This window comes from Alosa alosa, chromosome 13, assembly GCF_017589495.1.
Source record: "Alosa alosa isolate M-15738 ecotype Scorff River chromosome 13, AALO_Geno_1.1, whole genome shotgun sequence".
In the NCBI taxonomy this organism is placed as follows: Eukaryota; Metazoa; Chordata; class Actinopteri; order Clupeiformes; family Clupeidae; genus Alosa; species Alosa alosa.
In genome coordinates this window covers 8,706,863-8,725,105 of record NC_063201.1, presented here as the reverse complement: position 1 = coordinate 8,725,105, position 18,243 = coordinate 8,706,863, and the positions used below count along the sequence as shown (strand labels likewise).

The 18,243-nt window shown below is 41.9% G+C and overlaps 1 protein-coding gene across 1 annotated transcript in view; it reads left to right on the top strand.

Moving 5' to 3' along the window:
• The first annotated feature begins 9,153 nt into the window (after positions 1–9,153).
• LOC125305744 overlaps positions 9,154–18,243 on the top strand; it is a 46,449-nt gene continuing 37,359 nt past the window's right edge. Inside the window, exons 1-12 of the mRNA XM_048260668.1 lie at positions 9,154–9,253; positions 9,960–10,158; positions 10,374–10,554; positions 10,772–10,894; positions 11,722–11,915; positions 12,123–12,270; positions 12,861–12,976; positions 13,900–13,987; positions 14,124–14,246; positions 14,725–14,799; positions 14,922–15,692; positions 16,361–16,373. Coding sequence (XP_048116625.1) covers positions 9,222–9,253; positions 9,960–10,158; positions 10,374–10,554; positions 10,772–10,894; positions 11,722–11,915; positions 12,123–12,270; positions 12,861–12,976; positions 13,900–13,987; positions 14,124–14,246; positions 14,725–14,799; positions 14,922–15,692; positions 16,361–16,373 — 2,063 coding nt within the window. The 5' untranslated portion in view covers positions 9,154–9,221. The remainder of the gene's footprint in view (positions 9,254–9,959; positions 10,159–10,373; positions 10,555–10,771; positions 10,895–11,721; positions 11,916–12,122; positions 12,271–12,860; positions 12,977–13,899; positions 13,988–14,123; positions 14,247–14,724; positions 14,800–14,921; positions 15,693–16,360; positions 16,374–18,243) is intronic.

The window sequence follows — 18,243 nt, the reverse complement described above, 5'->3', positions numbered from 1 at the left end:
TGAGGAATTGCAGGGACATCTTGGGTTACCTTGGTAACACATGTGTGGACAGGCCTGTCACCGTGTATGGCTCCTCGTGAAAGTTTTAAAGTTCAAGATAACAGAAGGTGTGATGCAAAAATGTGATAATCTGACCATTTCTGCAGAAATCATTCCATAATATTTTTGCCTGACAGTTTCATGCATTGGGCATGAGACACACATTTTAACCAGTTCACACATTCACACTAGCCTGGGTGCCATTCCGAACTTAGTCCTGCCCACAACATTTGAGTTCGGGAAGTTCGGTCTGGCATTGCTCCATTGTGGTGAAAGTATGCTCACCCTATATCAGGCGGACCAATCAAATCAGGCTTTACGATGATGGACAGGTGAGCAACAGTGCCTGGTCTATCACGTCATCTGAGCACACTTAGATTAGGCTTATGTTTGAAACAAAAACGCTGTGGCTAGAAGGATACATGGCTTTTAAGACCCCATACGGAAAATTCATACTATTTAATGAGGTTCACTGAAAACGATTATTATTTATATGAAAACTTTGGCCAAAGTTGAGATGAGGGAAAACTGGTGGTTTCACTTTCATCAAGGGAAAACAGCGCTGTTGCATTGCGACATGTTCCCTTGTTCGTTTGAAATCTCTGATTGACCACCTGTTCGAGGGATTTGCGATAGCCTTTCCCAGCTGTTATTCTGACTAGAATTGAGTATGACTACGTCAGGCTACATTCACACACCAGATCTTGTATTTTTCACTCAGAGAAATTACTAGGGACACCAAGGTGTCTGCATATCTAATTAATGGACTAGGCGCAGGCATATGAGTGGATTATATCTACTGTAGTATCTATAGCCTAAGTATCATAACGTAAGTACCGTTATCTAGCCACTCACCAGCCAATCAAAGAATTGTGTATCCAGGTAGAATTCCAAAATAGGTGATCTCGCTGCTGTCACATTAGGCCTATACTGATGCATGAACACCTGAAGTGCAGTCAAGTTGGAAGTGGAAGAGCCAGATTGAATGAATGCAGTAATTGCCACTCCATGTTGATAATTTTGATGACAGAAATTCAACTATTTTAGCACGCATTCTAGGCTATATCCCCCTATGATGGAAGAATTACTTTTTTTTATGAACACTACTGTAGTGCAGGTCCCGTTCAAACATGCTGTTCCTGTAGCCGAATTACATGCCTGCAGGTTTTGCAATGTTTTGCTTTACAAATAGGATGAAAGGGAAAAACATAATTCCAGGTAAGCATTCAATAATGAATACAGATAATATAATAATAATACATGTGAAGTGAGCAGAATTTAAGCATGGCTGCATGTGACATTTTTTATCAAAATTACATAATCCTAACAGCTGTTTTGAGTCAAGGCTATATGCTTAGCCTATTGAATAACTTGATGGTAGAGAAAACAAACCATTTTGTGGAATTATGCATCATCATATGAAATTTGCAACAGTGTGACTCAAAAACAGTCTCTGGTGGCCTATAAGTGACATCACACTCTATCTGCCACTCGTTGCTTGTCGCTGGTTATGCTTTGCATGTCTGGCATTCTGAGACGTTCTTTAATTCGGGACCATTATCGCTCGTTTCAATTTAGGACCTTGCAGTTGGAATTGTCGTTTGCTTTTTCAAAGTCTAAAGACAGTCCAAAGTAGCCGGGGCTATTCGAAGTGTCGTTTATTGCACATCATCTTTTACGTCATTTTGAAGAGCCACTGAATAGCCTACCGGTGTGTGGAGTCATATAATGCAAGCAAACCGCATACAGAGGGTCTTTATTGTTGAGGTCAGACATGTTAACACATCTTGCACTCATTTAATTTTTTACCCGTGTAACCTACACTGATCCAATTCTGCCAAAAGCCCTGCTTCTTTGGCTAGCGGCGAAAGCCAATGTGTGCTTCTTTTACTGATATATTTAACGACATCTTTTGCATTTCTTATGCAAACAATGTCAAATTGCACTGCACTTACTCATGCCCGTAGCAAGACACCTGCCAAGTTTGAAATCAATCTGACAAACAGTCAGTGAGATATGCGTGCCACAGACACACACACACACAGACGCTTCTTGCTTTATAGATAGATGCCATAAAATAGGCTAGCCTATTATCAAATAACACCATTTTTCAGACTTTTATTTCAAAAATTCAACAGACAAATCTAGAGAGAAAAGAATGCCGTTATATCATGTGAGAGTTGGAGGGAAAGGACCGAAATGAGCCTTCTTTGCCTGAGTCAGGAAAAGAAGACAGTTTGGGGCCTTCCCATGTGAGAGATAGTGAATCCAGATAGATTCTGATTAATGCGCTTCAGGTGATTCATAGATAGTTTATCCATAGTAGGCTAATTCTTTGGTAGTCTACATCGCATGAAAAGGCATATAAAGCATCTAATGACTAATTGTAGTCTATAAAAATTGTCCAATGTGTAAAAAAAAAAAAAAAAAAAAAAAAACAGACCTTGAAAACCCTACCACACTTTTAACTGTACTATACAGTACCCTGCATGGGAATGATGCCCTTTTACCTCATTGTCTAATGAATCTCTCTCTCTCTCTCTCTCTGTCTGCCTTTACTCCCTCACTCTATACGGAAATCCCCATACCCCTCGTCATGTAATCGTCCCCGATCTTCGGTCCTTCCTTCCTGCCCCAGAGCTGCTGTACAAACACTGCACACTCAGCACACTCTGTTCCACAGGAACGGGTCTGTGTCAAGCTCAGTTACGCTAAAGGCCCTTCCACACTGCCAACAAAAACTACCATGACGGTAAAAACGGTAAACACCAGAGATATGAGTGTCGCCTCTAGCAAATCAGAATGATACATTGTATACGGTACTGATAGCTACATGCAGAATACAAACAATCAGAATCCATTGGATTTCTAAAATCACATTAATGAATATGAAGATTATTCAGAGACTTTTCCTTATTGTTGATCACTGTACATGCCCCCAGAGTATGGGCTCTGTGCACTAGCTTACTTGAAGTCGGCAAACCAGTTTCCTGTTTGTTGACATGGCTGTCAACAACAAGCACCTGAAGATGAGTGCTTTAGTTGTACCTAAATTTAAGAAATACAATGTAACCTACGCAAGTCTGAATGTCCATGAGCAGCTTTAAGGAGCACTACTGTGTGCCACTCTGCTTCAAGTCGTTATATTAAAATGATTTTTAGCGTCTAGCTTTGTCATATGGCTCAGGCCAACTGCATTATGAAAGCTAAGGTCAGTATGACTCAACATTATCATTATACCAGAGAAAACATGTTAGCACCATCTGGAAATATGACTGTAACCATGGGCACTGGAGGCACGGGGGACATGGGGGATGTGTCCCCGGCAGTGCTGAAGAGACAGCCGTTGTTCCCCTCTCTTTTGATAAGGAAAAAAAGCCTTATAGGTACGCTAAATAAATAATAACATATAGGATTTGCGCTAACTGTAAAACTCCCCATTAACAGTACTGTAAGACTGCACAATCTCATATTCACTGTTGGATTTCTGAAGCCAGTTTGTCTACTAACAATCATAAAATAATCCAGGCTACTTGCTTAGCATAAATCTTTCATCATCATCTTTATTTGAGGCAGGCTGGTATTCGAGGCAGGCTTTTTAAAATATTTCTAACCTGCATTGAGACATGCGTTTCGTTTGGAGCGGCATACCGGTAGGCTATCAAAAGCATTTTCGGTTTGGTTTGGGATTTAATTTACTTTTGGACTGTTTGATTATATTGCTAAATATTCGGACTGATGGGCACTGAAATCTGGGAGTTATTTGATGGTTCACTGTTAAGTTTTATGCAGTTGAAAAAGTGTCGGGATTTTCACTGCTGTTTATTGCGAGAAAAGGCAGCCCTTCATTGAATAGGGGTTGTGCTGTAATGGAAACCTTTTTGCGAAGCCAAGTAGCCTAAATTGAGTTATTGTTTAATTATGCATGATTTAGTACTTTTTTTTAGAAAATTCGTAGGCTGGAATGCCTTGAGTCGCAACAATTGTGTTTAAATGTAGTAGGCTTCAGCCTCTGGCAATTAGCTCGAAAGGGGCAGCAAGAGAATGAGCTTGAGAACGTGTGTTGGAGACCCATGATAGGAAAACGACTTTTCTTTGCCAACGGTAGGCTATTAATCCAACCAACATAATACAATACAACATATAATAAAATATTAAGAAGAGGTGTTATTTCATTGACTTAAATCGAAACAATGTCTTCTAGTGGACTGATGGCAATTGTTGGTATGTCAGGCAAGTGTTACCCTGCCTTTATTTGTCCTGCTATAAATAGAATCAATCCCGGGCATAATTTGAGGATTTATGGTAGCCTAGTGCTCAACTCCTCCTGCTCAACATGACGTTAGCTGTTATGTTTATGATAACAAACTCAACTAGCCTATACATATCAACTTGTTTTCACTAGCCTAACTATAAAATACAAGTCTATCAACGTTTTTGTTCTAAGACATTTATTTCAAACATAATTTCAAGACACAAATTGGATACTTCAGTTACCTTGGTGCATAAATCCCAGAGAGTAGGCTACCACACCCCAGAGTGATGGGCCTGGCGTTCTTATGCGTTCAGTGTGGGGTATAAACAAGCTGAGAATTTAGTGGTGTCACGTCTGCCTGTCACAGACGTGGGGAGCTCTTTGAAGCTTGGGATAATGTGATACAGTTACTATAGTAACAGTATTTTATTTTACTTCTTATGTATTTTTTTTTCTTAAATTTTATAAATGCTTTGTTTAAATGCTGTTGGAACAAATAGTTGATTATAAAGGCAACTTTCTGTTGCAATTTTCTGTGTGTTCTGGACTGGTAACTTGTTAAGCCAACACTTGTTAAGTTCTAACATTGCATAAATATTAACTGCAAACACACAGTGGAGAGTTGATTTGGTTTATACCAGACAATTTAAGTAGGCCTAACTAGGCCATTTGATCATGTACATGTAGTCTATGTTTGGATAGGCAAGATGATTCATAAAAGTAGAATTGCACATAGCAAGAAGCTGGTCTGAGGGAAGATCTGGCGTTGTGCTCATCTCACAGTTTTCACAATTTTTATCAAAAAATATTTTGAAAACAATTAATGGTATTATCTTAATATTCTGGCAAGTTTAAAATATGATGGTCGAAAGTGGGCCAGAGGTGGCGATCCGATATCTGGAAATCTGATCTCACTATGGGTTTGTGTTCACAATTTGGTCCCCCTCACTTTCAAAATATCTCCTGCGCCCCTGACTGTAACCTAGAAACAGACATGCAGACAGGTGGCATTGTTCTCAGGCCTGACTACAATGAAGTTCTTTACAGAGCATTAAAGTTTTAACCTGTTGGTTTGACAATTGTGTCGGTTCAAAGATTACTTTCAAAACACTTCACACATGCACCGAATCAGTAGACTATGTGAACTGAACTGTAATACTACCTTTGTAATACCTGATACAAGATGCGCCGTGATCACGGACATGAGGATGAATGAGTATGCCTTTTTACCATCTTTACAGTGTTTGCATTTGTACTGAAATGTGTGTGTGTGTGTGTGTGTGTGTGTGTGTGTTGGCGAAGTAAAGATAATAAGATTATGCCACTATTACTGCTGTGTATGCAAATCATGTGGTCTTAGTGAGAGACAGTAACTCCGAAAGCAATTACAGTAAATTTAACAGATCGAAATGTTTGTTCTCAGTGTCCTGACATTTGCTCAGATTGACATATTTGAGGGGTGTGTGGGGATTGTAAAAGGTCAATAAGATGTAAAAGATTTATTTGGAAAGATTCAAGGCAAGACAAATATGAGGTTCTCCAACATCTGATGTCACATTGAGAGTAAACTGTTTACGTAGACAACTGGAGTAGCACACGGCAGGGTACGAAATCGAAAATATGCTTTTGTTAACACAGCCACTTAGCCAACATAACAGTACCGAAAGGGATACTGTTATAAGATACTCATATTTATACTTTTGTGAACAAACCAATCAGAGACCTCCACTATCTCATTACCAATAACAGATGGCAAAACTACAAAACTAATACCTTTACTTTTTTCTGTGTTCAGAACACCACAGATAGGACAACATGGAACAACATTATGGCTTCAGACTTCTAGTGGTGTATATGGACCCTTTCAAGAGAGTTCCATTATCAGCATCATAGTTGGCCCCACAAGACTTCCTTTTTAACATTCCATATGTTATCTTAATGCAGAGGAAGTAGATCGAAGTAGAACGTTCAAGCATTGTTTTTGTTTTTATTGTTGAAAGGGTCTATATAGGCATAGTGTCATGTTTTGTCGATTGTGTGATAGAACTGTCGGGAACCCCTTAGCATTTAAAGGAACACGGCAACAACCGACGTCTCCCCCAGAGTCAGATAAGATGACACCCTTCTCCTTTCTGAGTGTCCAGTCACTCTGAGTGTGCAGTGACGTCAGTCTGACGTCCTCACCGTTAGCCTAGCTCATGGGTGGGTGTGTCAGATATCTGCCATTTATGCAATTCTGGGGGAGACCATGAATAAGCTAAATTCCCTAGATGAATGTTGGCTTATTTATTTCTGTGGTATTGGCATACTAATAGTGTGTGTGTGTGTGTTTGTGTGTGACTGAGTGTGTTTCTCTGTGCGTGTTTATACAGCATGGAGCATCAGCATCCTGTGACATCAGCCTTACTCATAAGGTGCCAATGTTGCTGGGTACCCTAAGTGCTCGACAGAATCCCGGAATGTCCCAGTCGCACAAGAAAAGGACCCTATGACAAAACAGAACTGAACAGTAAATTATCAGCTGCCGAGAGCACAATGGAATGCTAATGAGAGACAACTGTCTACGAGGTCAAAGAAAGAAAAGATAGTTATGGTTATGGTCATGAAATTTAGCAGATGCTTATGTCCAAAGCGTCTTATAGAATATGCACATTACAATAGCTAAAATGAACAGTAAACAGTTTTTAAAAAGTTGTTAAGCCTGCATTAAACAAATTAGTAATAGTAACAAATTATTATTGTGTTATCTCTTCATATAGGCATTTTGTATTGTATTAGTATTTTATTATTATTATTTTATTATTTGTAAAGCACTTTGGGCCAACTCTTTTGCAATAAATATGCAATAAAAATCAGATGAAATAGGTAAGAAAATAAGACTAAAGACCTATCTTCTATATGTGTAATATTTAATTTTCTCCATAGGATGAATCAGCTGTCTCTTTCCTTGATTCTCATTGGAATCAGTGCTCAGCACGTCACAGGAAAGAGGTGCTAGTGAAACATGTGTGGTTCACTAGAAGGCTGAGTGACGTTGTGACTGCGGTCTACGGAGGAGGGACTGACGTATAAGCATACAACCATAAGCCACCTCTGATTTATACACGGACGTATGCACATACAAACATGCACACACACACACACACACACACACACACACACACACACACACACACACACACACACACACACACACACACACACACACACACACACACACACACACACACACAAGGCCAATGTACCCTTGTACTTAACATGCATACAAACACACACAAGGCCAATGTCCCCTTGTTCCTAACATGAGTGTTTGACTTGTTTTGGCTCAGATCTAGCTCTTGCAACAAACAGGCAAAGCCTGAAACAATAGAACACCATTAATATGTTCCTTTCCTTCTTTCCTTGTCTCTCTTGCACACACACTCTTTCCTGTGCTGGAACCCCACCCTTGACACACACACACACACACACACACACACAGTCTTTCAGTCACAGGTTTTTGGAGTGAACGACCAGAGAAAGATAGAAAAAGAGAGATAGAAGAGAGAGAACTAAAATACAGCTCAGCATAAGTGAATACATCCATGCTAAAATTGACTAAAAAGAGGAATAAAAAAGTAAAATAGCCCTACATCATCACATTCCCTTCACCATACCTAGAGACTGGCATGGGGTGCTTTCCATCAGATCATCTCTCCAAAGGCCAAGGGAACTTTATCAGAATGCATAGTATCCTGGATCCATGAAAGAACTTTTTTAATTAAGGCATTAAGATCAATTTCCAAAAGATGGGTTTTTTTTTAATTCTCTTTTTAACTCTTTCTAGTCAACTTTAGCATGGGTATGTTTCATAATGTCTCCAGAGAGTTCTATTCTTACAGATATATGGGTCACCTCAACATCAGTGTTCCCTCTCTTTCTCTCCTATAAACAACATCAGTGTTCCCTCTCTTTCTCTCCTATAAACATCAGTGTTCCCTCTCTTTCTCTCCTATAAACATCATAGTGTTCCCTCTCTTTCTCTCCTATAAACATCACAGTGTTCCCTCTCTTTCTCTCCTATAAACATCATAGTGTTCCTTCTGTCATATAAACATCACAGTGTTCCCTCTCTTTCTCTCCTATAAACATCATAGTGTTCCCTCTCTTTCTCTCCTATAAACATCACAGTGTTCCCTCTCTTTCTCTCCTATAAACATCATAGTGTTCCCTCTCTTTCTCTCCTATAAACAACATAGTGTTCCCTCTCTTTCTCTCCTATAAACAACATAGTGTTCCCTCTCTTTCTCTCCTATAAACAACATAGTGTTCCCTCTCTTTCTCTCCTATAAACATCATAGTGTTCCCTCTCTTTCTCTCCTATAAACAACATAGTGTTCCCTCTCTTTCTCTCCTATAAACATCACAGTGTTCCCTCTCTTTCTCTCCTATAAACATCATAGTGTTCCCTCTCTTTCTCTCCTATAAACATCATAGTGTTCCCTCTCTTTCTCTCCTATAAACAAGTGTTCCCTCTCTTTCTCTCCTTCTCTCCCCCTCTCTTTTCCTCCTGCCATCTCAACTCTCTCTCTCTCTTCCAACTCTTTCCACTTTTTCCATCCCTCTCCCTCTTTTCATCCCTTTCTTCAAGCACACTACGCACTACTGCGAGTAAATCACTACGCACTACTGCGAGTAAATCACTTCTAGAGTATATCTAACTATATTCGGAATATGTTTCGCAATGATGGAGGCAGGAATGAGAGCTAGAGAGAGGAAGAGAGAGAGAGAGAGAGAGAGAGAGAGAGAGTTTTAGGGATGAGAGCAGTTCAGAGAAGGGAAGGCGTATGAAAGTGCAAGCTTAGGCGAGAAGTGAAAAGAAGAGAAGAGGAAAGTAGACGGCCATTACTGGGGCAGATACAGCAGCATTTAAGTTCTGGAGCAGCAGATGTGGCCAGATTCCAGCATGCTCCGTCTCAGGTATGTGTGTGTGTGTGTGTGTGTGTGTGTGTACATTCTAATTTGTGTGTCCATTTCAATTCATTTAATTTCCAATTTGGTAATTAGTTGTGATTAGTTGTGATCATGATGTTCGGTTGATGGCAATTGTGCAGAGAATTCTCTGTTAAAACATCCAATAACTCACCTCTGAGTGGGCATCAGAAAACAAATATATATATATATATATATATATATATATATATATATATATTGAACAAAATAATATTAAAAAAACATGTCAATGGTAAAACTACACTTTAAATAACAACTGAATTGAATTGAACAAATAAGAAAATAGAATAAGATAAAACAAATGACCTCTTATTCTTTTTTTATTTGAACTGATTTTATGTTTTATTCGTTCATTTTTATTTTGAACGCTTTTGCATTTATATTTTATTCCCACTTCCCTAAATCATCATTTAATTCCTCTTTTCCTCACGTGCTTGTTTTTTGTAATCTTGCTGATTTGTCTTTTGACTGCACTTCTCTATCCACTGACAACTATCTGTCTATCTATCTATCTATCTGTCCATCCATCCATCCATCTCTATCTCTCCCTCTCTCTCCACCCTTCCCCATCCATCCATCTCTCTCAACTTCCCTCTCTCTTCTCCCTTCCCCCTCCGTCCCTCCCTCTCAACTTCCCTCTCTCTCTCTCTCCATCCCTCTCCCTCTATCTCAGTCTTTGTGTTCTCTTCCTGCCGTTGTGCTGGTCTCTGCCCCTGGCGGGGTGGGTGGAGTCCCCTGGGTATCCGCGGGGGTACGAGCCTCATGCCTCGCTCACCTGGTCCCGCTGTGCTCCACCCGGACACACTCTTGCCCTCACACTCGTCCACCTGGACCTGGAGGATGGCTACGAGTGTGAGAACGATGTCCTGAAGGTATGACTCTCTCTCTCTCTCTCACACACACACACACACACACACACACACACACGCACACACGCTCACTCACTCACACACACACACACGCATGCACACACACACACATTCTCACACAAAAAACACACACACACACACACTGCACACACACACACACACACACGCACAGATCATCATCTTTCAGCTTCCTCTTGCTCTCTCCTGCCCTGCTGCAGGTGTATGCAGACGGAGGCCTCATCTCCAGCCTGTGTGGCAGGATGTCCCTGCAGGAGCTGCGCTCCTCAGTAAACCCCTCTCTCCTGTCCTCCTCTGGCGGCTGCCTCAACATGTCCTTCAGCGCAGACTACTCCAACACCGAGAGGCACACAGGCTTCAGGGGCTTCTACACCATACAGGGTGAGAGTGTGTACCGAGTCTGTGAGGACAGGCTGGAAGGGCACAGACGAAAACATATATATATATATATATATATATATATATATAATCAAGGGACAGCACAGCAGACATTTGCTAAATAAAAAGGCAATTATTTCATGCAGTGTTGATTAGTGTGTGTGTGTGTGTGTGTGTGTGTGTGTGTGTGTATGTATGTATTTTCTTCTCCGGTCATCAGATTATGATGAATGTGACGATCCGAACATCGAGTGCTCACACTTCTGCTATAACTACATTGGAGGCTACATGTGCACCTGTCCACCTGGTTACCTCCTCAACGCAGACAACCACACCTGCACCGGTAAGACGGCACACAGCACACAGCACCCAGCACACAGCACACGGCACACGGCACAAAGCACACAGCACGCAGCACGCAGCACACGGCACACGGCACAAAGCACACGGCACACAGCACACAGCACGCAGCACACGGCACACAGCACACAGCACACGGCACACGGCACGCGGCACGCGGCACGCGGCACGCAGCACGCAGCACGCAGCACGCAGCACGCAGCACGCAGCACGCAGCACGCAGCACGCAGCACGCAGCACGCAGCACGCGGCACGCAGCACGCGGCACGCAGCACGCAGCACGCAGCACGCAGCACGCAGCACGCAGCACACAGCAGCACACGCACACGCACACGCAGCACACAGCACACGGCACGCAGCACGCAGCACACAGCACACGGCACGCAGCACGCAGCACACAGCACACAGCAGCACACGCAGCACACGGCACACAGCACGCAGCACGCAGCACACGGCACACAGCACACAGCACGCGGCACGTGTGGAAGTGGTTTTCATTCATTTCATTTATACTCATTTTCAGTATCCTCTGTTCCAATCTCCTGTCTGTTGGGAGTCTCCCTCTTCCCACTTATCTCTACTTTCATGCTCACTTTCATGACTACTTTTTGCTTTGTTTTTCTTCTCCTTTTCCTGTCTTCTGACCTTCTTCCATCTCTTTTCACTCTTACTTCATCCCATCTCTTTTCTTGTTCCGTGTTCACTTTCTCACTCTCTCTTTGTGTCTTTTTCTTTTCATGATATTTATCTTTTTCTGATTGCTGATCTCCATCACTTGTTCATCTCTCTCTCTCTCTCTCTCTCTCTCAGTGAGCTGCACTGAGGACCTTTCCGGGTCCCTGCGTGGCCAGGTGACCCCACCGGGCACCCCTGGCCCCTACGCTGAGGACGCTCACTGCTCTTACAGCCTGGCCGTGGAGGAGGGACTGCAGCTGGTGCTCGAATTCACCGGCCAGTTCGACGTGGAGACCAAACCCAGTGGAGAGTGCGCTGATGCAGTCAGAGTGAGGCTTGACAGCGCCCCTTTTTAGGCCTGGAAGTCATATAGTCAACCCAGCTGATCATGCTGATGTTTAATAATACAAACATTAGCTTCAGATTAGCATTTCATAATGTGGATACCTATTGGAATGACCAGTAATTACTCCTCAGTTGTGTTTGTGAGAGGTTCTGACTGCTGTCACCCTTTGTTCCGTGTTTTACTGCCCCAGATCAAAACACGTTCTAAGACTTATGGGCCGTACTGCGGTCGAGTTCCCCCTGACCCCATCGACACCGGGAGTAGCCAGGTCCAGATTCTGTTTGACTCAGACGATGCCGGAACTAACATGGGCTTCGCGGTCACATACAAGACTAAAAGTGAGTGAGGAACTGCCATACAACTCAAGAGCCTTTACTGGAAAAGACAAACGTGCGAGCAGAAAGGAAAACCCCAACATTACACACGTTGCCTTGAATCTTCCTGTTTTGTACTTCTTTGTGTCTTTCATGTCTAGGACCAGTGGCCATGCAAACACAACACAAAGGCAAGGCTAGCTAAGGCTAGTACTTTGAGAAAGAAAACGATTCTGAAGGCTAACAAACACTTTTTAAAGTCATGTTGAAAATGTAACATTAAATTTCACTGTGAAAAAAGTGATCAAAAGGTGATCAACCATGTATGGATGGGCCAGTGTCGATCAGGAAATAAGTTCTGAAATCAAGTTTGACAGATGGATTTGATCGTAGCATAAGAGATGGGAATGGAGCGGCAGGAAGGCAAAGTGCTTGGAGCACTAAAACTGCAACCACATTCATTGCCAGTACCACACACAATCACACATACTAGACACATATACTTGGGCTTTTGACTCAAACCCACTCGTCTGAGATGACGTCTGTTGCATGACTGGGGTGAGTGACATCTGTTGCATGAGCGCATCAAATCAATCTGTCTGTTCAATTTGCAGGGATGACGTGCCTAGGGGAGGTCACAGCGGACTCCAGTCTCCAACCCAGACGCCAGCAGTACGTGATGGGGGACACCGTTACTGTGACTTGCGATGCAGGGACCGCCGTGGACCAGGTGTGTTTATACATGTCAAGGAGATTAGTTCTTCTTTCTAAGTTTAAAGTAACACAGTGTAAGAATTTCCAATTTGCTGGATACCCATTTAGCACTAAGGCTGTATACCCAATTGATACCCATTTAGCACTAAGGCTGTACCCAATTGATACCCATTTAGCACTAAGGCTGTATACCCAATTGATACCTATTTAGCACTATGGCTGTACCCAATAGATAGAGAATTTAAGGGTCATGTGCCAGATCTCAACACCAGAGCTGCATCGTGCAATAGTAGGCACTTCTGGCAAACATCAGTAGGCCCATTAACAAAGACACAGTCGTATCATCAAAATAGTCAGACGCCATTATATTAAAGTAAAAAGGGCTTCAGTGTGTTGCCTGAACATATAGCCTGGGTGAACCCACACAAATCGGATCATATAGCCTGGGTGAACCCACAAAAATCTGATCATATAGCCTGGGTGAACCCACACAAATCTGATAAATTCTTCAATTCACAGCGACTTCCAAAGTCACAGAAAACAATCGCTTATCCAGCATGGGGTGGGCCTATACAATGACAGACAAGGGAGTATGGTTAGGAGTGCTGTTGAACACAACCAATGGCTGAGCTGATGGCGTCAGTATTAATTATAAATGTGTAAATGTGAACCTTCGTTTAAAACAAATGCTTTGATTCGGTAAGAGTTTACAGTAATGTAGTAAATTAAGTTCAAATTTACTGCTGGTTATGGCCCTTGGAAATGGGAAGGGATGATGCATACCCAGACTAATTATTTTCTGAGAACCAGTCAGGTGTTAGCCAGGCTAGATATACGGACTCAGAGAGAAATAACCTTTCTCCAGAAAAGTGCTAAATAAAATAAAATAAAATAAAGAAATAAAAGTTAAATGTCACTCTCACCCTTTAATCCAATCAGACCATAGGTCCTGGCATTAAAAGTAATAGGACATTTGAGAGCAGATGCCAGAAGAATGGAGGATGGAAGCCTGTCTACAACTGTGAAAGTAAGCAGAGTCCTGGAGGCACCAACTACGTTTTCTAGTAACTTTAAAGGATCAGCTTCCGTAACATCACACACAGACTCTTCTCGTGTTTTTGTTTCTTTGCTCTCACCTCTTTTCTCCCTTTTGACCCTAACAGTGGTAGAGTGTGAGGAGCCAACTCTTCCACATGCAGTAAAACTGGTGGGACATTTGTCTAAACATTACAAGAGTGAACTTCATTTCGCCTGCATCTCCAAATACTACAAACTGGAAAGTGATGGTGAGCAGAAGGAATTAAATGGATGTCCGATGTCTGTGTAAATGAATGTCTGTTTGTGTTTGTTTGTTTGATTGTTTGTCATTCACATATAAATAAATAACATTGAGTCTAAACCTGAAAACAGGACTACAGGACTGATAGAAAGGAAGTCTAAAACCAGTTACACACTGTAATTTCTCTCTGTCGCATTGTACCTCACTACACGTTTCATTTGGTCACGATTACATTGCAAGTCAGCAGATCCATCTGAAGCTGGAGGCTAGCGCTGATTGTTATATCTTCTTACTGGGTCAAACTGCATGACTAATCAAACAAGATTTGGTCTGGTGTCGGACTAAAATAAGACCAAAATTGCACAGTGTATGTCTGTCTTTAGGTGTTTAGTGTACCTGTCTGTCTACCCCTCCCTGTCCTGTCTGTCTGCCTGTCCATCTGTCGTTCTCTCTTCCTGTCTGACTCTCCCCCTTCCTCCAATCAGAGGTCTTTACATGTGAGGCAGACGGACTCTGGAAATCCACAACTGGTCATACCAAAATGCCGAGATGTCTTCCAGGTGAGGTGTTTTTTTCCCGTGTGAAATAACAATGACAATAGTAAGTAAGACTACCCTATACACGACTTTCTGTGCCTCAACCCAACTGCAACTTGTTTTGTTCTCCCCCACTTTATCGGCAGTTTGTGGAGTGACAGAGGGTCAGAGCAGCAGCGGCAGGATCCTAGGTGGGAAGAGGGCTAAATTGGGAGAGATCCCGTGGCAGCTCCTCATCAAAGAGCCGAAGAAAGGAGGGGCCTCCCTGATCAGTGACCAATGGGCTGTAACTGCCGCTCATGTGGTGGATGGAATCAAAACAAAAACACTGGTAGTACGTGGGGGTATGATTGACGCTACCGCCCAAAATGCGGTCATCATGTACACTGAGAAGATTATAATCCACCCTGGCTATGAGAAAGGCACATCTGATGATAGTCGAACAACATTTGACAATGACATCGCTTTGCTCAAAATGTCCAGAAAGGTAGAACTCGGTCCGAACCTGATCCCAATCTGTTTGCCAGAGAGGGCTGCTGCAAAATTGGGGGAGATGAGCACCGTGTCAGGGTATGGGATGAGAGAGAAGGTAGAGCAAGCTAGATTTTTGCATTATGCAGACATAGCAGAAATAGAGAACGAGAAATGCAAGGAAACACCACGTAATAAGAACAACAATCTTATACTTTTCACTGAGAACATGTTCTGTGCAGGAATGGAAGGCAAGGACAGCTGCGGTGGTGACAGTGGAGGTCCTCTGTTTGTGCCCAGGGTGGGTTCTGGGGCGCCAGATAAACCCTACAGGCTGAAGGGCATAGTGTCTTGGGGTGCTTTCTGTCGTGACAAGAACTATAAGGGATATTACACCAAGGTGCAGAACTATCTGGACTGGATAAGAGAGACCATGGAGAAGGAGGGTGATGATTAGAAGAGAAAGACTCAAGTCAGACATCTCATCATATATTCCGTCATATATTCAGGCATACATGCAATTCACCTTTGGTATTAAAGGCAAAGTCCTTGATCAAACGCGTTGTGTATAAACTCAGCAAAATTGTATGTTTGCTCAGAAACAGAACAACTCCAGAGTTTGTGTGCTGTAAATGTCAAAACAAACATAGAGACACAGACGAAGTCACTACACCGTTCCAGCTAAAATACCAGCTCATCCTCCCTCTAGAGGACAGAAGGCAGAAGTGCACTTGGCTGCACCTGCTCCTCCTAAAATACATACTGGTGTGTTTGCCTGCATCAAGTGCTATACCTTTAACACAATTAAAGGCATTTTCAAATAATCATTTGTGTGTATTTTAAAACTTGAAATATCAAAGTGTTAAAGATAGATCTATCTATCTAGGTGTTTTAACAACTTTTTAATAGACACTATGTAACCAGCCAGCTGCTTTAGCTCTGCGGTATCTCTGTTAAGTCTGAATTATATTGTATTGCTTCCACATGACTGACCCATGCCAATAAATAAATATTTCTTGTCATTTATTCATCCAAACACTATTATTTATCTTGCTGCTGAAAGACTGGAGATTCCCAGTGTATGTTAAAGGATTGTGTTTATGTCACTGTCAAGATGAGCTGAATGAGTTGGAAAAACGTTAACACTTAACAAAGTCAATTCTGAACAAAACAAAAAAACAAAGCTGGGTTGGACCAGGAAGCCAGTTGATCCACCACGGAATTGAAACCAGACTGTGGAATTTGTCCCTTTGAGCAAACAACCCTGCAACATCCCAGCGTTTTACGGGAATAGAGGTGTCTTTTCACCTCCCACCTCACCAAGTCTGCACGTCGATCTCTCTATCCCTCTCTCATGTCTGTCTCTCTCCTCCTTTCTCTCTCTCCCTCTCTCTCTCCTCCTTTCTCTCTCTCTCTCTCTCTCTCTCTCTCCTCTAACTCTCCCTTTCTCTTGTAGCCAAACCAAACATAACTACTTTACTGATGTGACTTTTAGACGGCTGGTCCAGGATCAATCACCATTTTTACCAACTGAAGCATGTAATAACACAACAGTCAATATAGAGTTTGTTGTTGATTGCTGACTGTATGTGCATAAAAGTGAGCAGGCCTAATACTCAACATGAAGTGGAAATATTCCGTTCTCTGGTGAGTCTGGAATTACTAAGTGCATCAAGTGCTTGTTTTGTTGTGATAGCTGCAGAGTGTTTGCATACCCTGCCATGGCGTCTGAATTTGACCCATTTTATTCCAGAAGTAAGAGAAATATTCCTTAATATGCATAAGACTTCTGGAATAAAATGAACATACATGTATTGTTATCAATTGGATTAAATTGTATATGTGAAGTCAGGCTAAACTATCATACACTGTAAAAAGTTTAACGTAAAATTTACAGCAACGTTCTGGCAGCAAATAACCAGCAAGTTGCTGTATTTCACTCTACAGTACACCTACTGTATATGAAATCACAGTACCTATGTCTGATACTGTAAATGCAAACTACAGTAGTACTACCAGTGCTGTAATGTACACAGTATTGAATTGTCTACCGTATTTTTAATCACAGTACTTATGGATCATACTGTAACTAAGTACAGTAGTAATACCAGTGCTGTAATATTATATACAGTAATTTTGGGAAATTCATATCCTGCTTTATCTACAGCCAGGATAAATTTGGCTAGGCCTAGGTATGGTTTAGGCTACACAAACTTGCATAAATAACCATTGACAACTTGTTATCAGTTTGAAAAGCAAGTACATTTATTCACTTTTTTCGTTTAGAAATTATCATGTGCTGCATCCTAACGTTAGACCAACGGTTGCAGTCAGTCAGCCTGATCCACCACCAGTAGCAGAGTGAAGCAGCACCTAGCAGAAATAGAAGAAAAAAAGATAAACAGTGTTAGATAACATTTTTCAACTGAAACTGAAGGCTACTTACAAGTGAAACTTTAGAATAACCATTTATATATATACTGTATGTTTTTTGAGTTTACTGTCAAAATGTCAGGTGTTAGCAGGGTGCGATTTGTAGGGGGGGATGGGTGGGATTTCCCACCCTCTGGTCTTGATATCCTCCCCTCTGCTTAATTATTTTCATCGCCGGGGGACAACATTTATCCCCCTCTGCCCCTCATATTGATTAATGCTACTTCATATAAGTAAAGCGCTGCAACGTGAGAACAGTCTAGTAAGCTAGCCTACATAATAATCTGACATCAGAAATGCACCGTCACCGTCAGCACTCATGCTGCTGACACAGTGGCTGCGTGATAACTTAATTTGGCCTTGATCGTGCAGGACATTTCAGAATGTCGACTGTGTAATCCATCATAAATGGCTAGTTTCAATGGAAAAGTTAGCTGGACAAATGAAAGAAAACGAGAAGGATTCAGTGAAGCATATCGTCATATATTAGAACCTTCAAAATTAGAAAACTGATGCAACTGAGATGGAGGACAACTCCACGTATAGAACGTAGGCCTATTGTCC